Genomic DNA, 5,692 nt, shown 5'->3' with positions numbered 1-5,692 from the left:
GGGAAAATTAATTGATGAAAATCTTAATTGACATAGGAGAATTAAAGACTGTAGAATTTTAGATGTGTCTCAGTACTACTCAGTAGCAAATTTTGCCTTATTTAAAGCTGCATAGAGTTCTGTTGTTTACTGTATTAGCTGCTGCTTCAGTCTCAGCAGCTAGAAAAAGTTCATTTTGCAAGTTGTAATAATCAGAGGGAGAAATGGGTGGTGCAATCAGTGTCTTTTTATTTAAAAGAATTCACAAATTTCTTTGTGTCTCAGCACAGGAGGATTTACATGACAGACACAGCTCGTAGCTCCAAACCTCATTCACGCACCACCCAATCCAAGAGATTTCTTCAGAGATTTTTTTTTTTTTTCCCCTTAAGGTCTCACAATTACCAGCTCTCTTGAGATTATATAGTGGCTTTCTATTCTTAGCATATTTCCCTCACTCCCTCTCTCACACACACACGTACGCTTCCTACTCAAAACAAGACCCAGCGAAACCCTCTGCCCACATAGTTATAATTCCCAAGAGAACTTTCATATGCTTTTGTTTTGGGCAGTGACAATGTGCATATGTTTTGATTTCAGGCCCCCCCTATTGGTTCTCATGCTTCAGTTTAATGAAGACAGACCAGCTATTAAACTCACCAGTTTCGGCAAGCTGTAACCCAGCTGCTGGAGTTCCTTTGACCTTGCAAGTTGGAGTGAGATTTTTTTAACATGTTGCCTATTCAAGGAGTAAATGTTTTGGTTTAGCAAAAACACACATTTTCCTATTGGTGTTTGGTTTTAAAAGTGTAAGATGCTTGGACTCTTTCATAAAGAGCATAAGATAAAGATCAAGATTAGTCAATTAGATAACTGCTATGAAGAGGAACAGCAAAGTTACCTGAGTTTTGTAAGTCAGTAAGAAAAAGTCTAAGAACAGTGGAAATGGCCAGATACATTTTTGTAGTCAAATCATTGCTTACGATTAAAGTGAATTGCAACTGTGCTAAAAATAGACTATCCACAGAGATATAATAAAATTGATTCAATTTTCTGTTTACTTGTACATAAACAGGTTTCTGATGAAAAATACTTTGCAAGAAGTTTCTTTAAGTCTTTCCTGTTCCTCCTAAATACTATTGCGTGCCTGAAGAAAGGAAAAGAAGTTTGAGGCAGTCCCACGGTTAGTCAGCCGGTCAGTCAAGACTCCTATCTTTAATACGGAGACATAACAGTTTTTGCTTTGAAAGCTACATGAATCACAGATCATCCCTGTCATGTGAATCCAGACAGATCACAGTTTGAAGAAAAAAAGGTACCCCAGATGAAGAAGTTTGCCACAGATACATGAATTGTACTAGTGTTTGGAACTGAAAGACAAGAAGATTTCACCTTCTGGAACGTAGATTTAATGGATTCAAATTCCAGCACTGTGGTTGTAACTGGTAAGATTTTTATTTTATTTTTCTTTTAGCCAGAGATGGTATGCACACATGCTTGATCTGTGTCATAAACAGTTCCACAGAGGGGAAAACAGTAGCAAATGGTCATACTAACAATTCTAAATGGAAAATAACGTGCTGCTGTGCCTTCCTAAGAAAAATCAGATGCATGTCAGAGGAAACAGACTGCAGTCTGCCCTCTTTACACTGCCATCCAGTTTGGTTTGTTGTTCATTCTCTCCATGTTTTAATCTTTGTTGACATTCTCTCTGATCCAAACCACATAGCTCAAGGCAGTGCAGGCTAGTATTAGATAAAGCTTACCCAAAAAAGAGCTCTGAAGCAAGAAAACCAGGTTGCATCACAATGTCACACAGTCAGTGTCCAGAATTAGAGTAACACATGGCAAGTTTCAGGGTCTCGGTTTCATGGCAAGGTAAGGGAGATTTAAACAGGATTTGCTGCCTCATCACTGCTAAACTAGACCATTAAATTTAAATATACCAAAGGAGCATGCCTGAACATGCAGCATAAGGGACCGAATTTGGAGCTTCTTTTGCTGGCTATAACTACCACTGAATCACAGTGGCAGAACCACCAGCTAGAGAATTCTGAGCTTTAAAAGGTTAAAGCTCTTAAGGAGTGCTGCTACTCGCTATTCCTCTTGTTGGCACTAGCTCGTCTAAAGGCAATCATTACACATATCTTGACATGTGAGTTACTGGATAATTTTCCACTGCAGGTCATCTGAGGACATAGGAATGAGGTTGATGCTACATCAAAGAGATTTACATCTTGCTGTTTTCAATTAAACTTTTTTTTTTTTTAATAGCTGCAAGATGGGCAGAACTAGTTCGGCTTGCTCTAGATATAACTGCAGTAGAGCTGAATGGGAGTGCAGGAGGGAGCAAGAGGTATTTGCTAACCTCTTAAAAGCCTGACAATCTGGTTCTCTCCTATGATATTTATGGCATATACCCTCGATGGGCACACTTCTTAGCACCCTATTAGTTTTTTCCTCCCCTTAGCCATTTAGGTGCAGAAATCTACTTGTTCAAATAGTCTTAGATTAGTGTGTCCCAATAAAGACACAGGTGCATCTTTAAGCTACTAGATAATCAGAGCATGCTGCTGTCATATTTTTACCTGCTCATAATACAGTCCTGCTGACAGTGAGCTTAGTTTATCATATAGTGCCTAATAATATTCAGCCAGTTAGCTCTCCGAGTTGCTGCAGGTACTGTAAAACTCTTCAATTTCTTTTCACAGAACAATTTTATCCTAAGCAGTAGTTTCTTATGACCACCGAGATGCATGTATTTCATTGTGAGCTATTTAATAACTTTACTGTAATTCTGCAGTTCTGCACACACATGTACAGAAACATGCACAACAACTACAGCTTCAGAATGGAGTAGGTGTCACCCTAATTTTGCTCCCAAAGCAAGTGGCACTAGTGAGGTTTTATGTTCCCTGTTAATGTGAAATGAGTAGTATTTCCTCTGTTCCCTCCCCATAGTACAAACTTAAAACTGGGGAAAACATTGTCAAAAATATTAGCACCATCGAGCTTTCTCAATATTAAAGAGAAAAGATTGAGCAGTTATGAAATAAGTATTAACAAATTAAGAAATGCTTGAAGTCTGGCATTAATTAAGCTGTCATAAGCCTGCATTTAGGCCTAATTGTCCCCATTTACAAGTACCTTTCACTGTGCAAAAGAACAATCATACACTGTCAAGTATTTATTTGTCCATTTAAGGATTTTAAAATATTTAAGAGTTATAGCATTGAAACCATTTCACAAACTCATTTTCCTGCCACCCAGTATCTAAGACTTGGCAACACTCTGGATTGAGAACAGTAATTGAGATTAATAAAAATAGTGGGAGTTTTCCATCAAACTTTTTCATTACAAAATGCCCATCTAGCTCAAAATTAGTTTTTATTTCTTTTTATTTTAAAAAAAGTCTTTCACAAAAGAGGATGCATAAAATTAAATGTAGTACTTTGGATTCAAAGGGTCCTTTTCCCTTTCTTCCTCTCTTTTCTATGGGGAAAAAAAAATGAAGGAAAACATTTTACCCAGCACCACAAAAAGCACATTTTCCCTGACAGGAAGCTTAAGTTTTCATTACTTGGTATTAAAAAAAAAAAATACAAATGAAATAAAGTTTTACTCTTTCAAACATTTTCATTAAATATGCATATCTTCATCTTAATGAGCTTTAACACTAAGAATGTACATTGACTGGGACCTGGGAGTATTTAACACCAGATCTTTTAGTAGTGGTATTTCTATGGATGATGATCCTTGCCCAAAATCATCATTTACATGATCTGTCCTGTTGGCTCCAGTACATTTACCAGCTTCAGTTAAGGCCACCTCGTGAGAAAGTCTTGACCTGAACGAATATTGCAGTATTAGGTCTTATATCAGTGCATATAAAAAAATGAAAATGCTGTTTCCTTATGCATTATAAAGACTAAATCCTATCTAAAAAACTCAACCTCAACATAACCAAAAATATGAAGATAAAGAAAAAAATATATGTGTGCATAGGTGTCAGCACCTAATATACTATCGCACAGCAAGCATAGGTTAAAAGCAGTCTCCTTTCTTTTCAGGTTTTGGTCCCTTTAGACAATACCTGGTTAATTCTAGCTGGGAAGCAGTGAAGGTAAGCATAAAAAAAAAAAAAAAAAAAGGAGATCCCAATTGTGGAGATCCCAATACAAACTGTTTTTAGGCTTTCTATTGCATTCAAGAAAGTTCTTCCTCATGACTCAAACAGAATTGTGCCTCATGGAGCAGACTCCCAACATGAAAGAAAGAGGATAATTAAGTAGTGAAACATTATTTGCCAGAATATTTTTGTTTGCATTATTTAAGCACTTACCAAAATATTATTCTTTATTTTTGAAAAGGGTATTTTTTACCCAGGGTGCCTTCTCTGCAACTAACACATGTGCCACAGGTTATCTCTGTCTTCAGTAAACAGATCATGTCATACCACAACTCATCTTCTCATGTCTGCATGAGGCAATTTCCTTTCATACAAGTGTAGCCTATTGAGTTCTTACTGCCTACTTCAGAAACACAAAACCAAAAGCATGCCAATTCTGAGTATCTTTTCACATCTCACCTTTGGTTTCCACTTTCAAATGACAGTGAAGCCTACAGTTAAAACTGAAAACAAGGTCATTCGGATTTCTTTCCCTTCCATATACCTTGACTAGCAGTAACATGTCAAAGATGGAGTGTTGAAAATTCCTCATTATTTCCTAAGTATGTGGATTTCCTAACTTTAGCTGGGTGATACAAAGACATGGTTTGGGTACCTGGCTTTTAGCATAAACTTTTATGTTACAACTGTTTATTTTCAAATTACCATTTGTGTGAACCCACATTTCTTGGAACACACCAAAGATTTCCACAGATAGACAATTTTTCAGGAACAGGTTCACTCGTTTCTTAAACATTATCTAAGTTTTAACAACATAACTTCTTTCTTTAAATATATCCTAACAAATAAATACCTGACCATTTTATGTAAGAATATGTCTGCTACAATGAAATAATTTCCTAGTTGGTATACTTTAGTACTCTACTTCAATCTAAAGTGTGAAAGGTCATAGTTCAATAAATGTTCAAACAGTAGGAACAGCTGCAGAGATTTGCTGAGCATGTGTAAAAGTAACATGCAAGGTTCATTCACTCATCCCTACCAGAGACAATGGCCTTTCCTTGAGTTCAGTTACTCTCATAAGGTATTATGAACAGAGTTGTTTTGAAAGGGTCTTTCACACAAGTTCTTAGCAATTCCAAGGTAGAAAGAAGGTTAACAATGAAATCTGAAACTACTTGGGGAACAGTCAAGGTAGTGAAACTGAATTGGACGATTGGTCCAATATCTGCAAGAAACAACAGATAATACTGGTAAAAATGGAAAGCAAGAGATGTAAAAGAAACGGAGGGAACTATGTTCTATTAGGGAGACGGAAATAAGCCCATAAATATTTAATTCTTCTGGACACTGAAATGAAAAAGGTAGCTATAAGAAAGTATTAGTAGTGATAGAAAGATGATGACTCTACAGAACTATAACCATATTACATGTTTTGGTGACAGCTACTGAAGATCTGTCTTGAAAATGAAGTGCAATCAAGCCAAAAAAATAGAAAACCAGGGAGCTAGTACATTTTTCCAAAGACCAAAGCTATAGCAACTCCACCAACGTATACATATTTTCTATTCTAGCTTTGTGGGG

General features: G+C 36.5%; 1 protein-coding gene across 1 annotated transcript in view; it reads left to right on the top strand.

The window, feature by feature from the left end:
* The first annotated feature begins 1,390 nt into the window (after positions 1 to 1,390).
* The window catches only part of LOC104621038 (pyroglutamyl-peptidase 1-like protein), a 17,746-nt gene continuing 13,444 nt past the window's right edge, over positions 1,391 to 5,692 (top strand). The window contains exons 1-2 of the mRNA XM_010287425.1: positions 1,391 to 1,424; positions 4,050 to 4,102. Of these exons, the coding sequence (XP_010285727.1) occupies positions 1,391 to 1,424; positions 4,050 to 4,102 (87 nt within the window). The remainder of the gene's footprint in view (positions 1,425 to 4,049; positions 4,103 to 5,692) is intronic.

The sequence above is a fragment of the Phaethon lepturus genome, unplaced genomic scaffold (assembly GCF_000687285.1).
Source record: "Phaethon lepturus isolate BGI_N335 unplaced genomic scaffold, ASM68728v1 scaffold8660, whole genome shotgun sequence".
In the NCBI taxonomy this organism is placed as follows: domain Eukaryota; kingdom Metazoa; phylum Chordata; class Aves; order Phaethontiformes; family Phaethontidae; genus Phaethon; species Phaethon lepturus.
The sequence above is the reverse complement of the archived record's forward strand: the minus strand, read 5'-3'. Positions and strand labels throughout refer to the sequence as shown.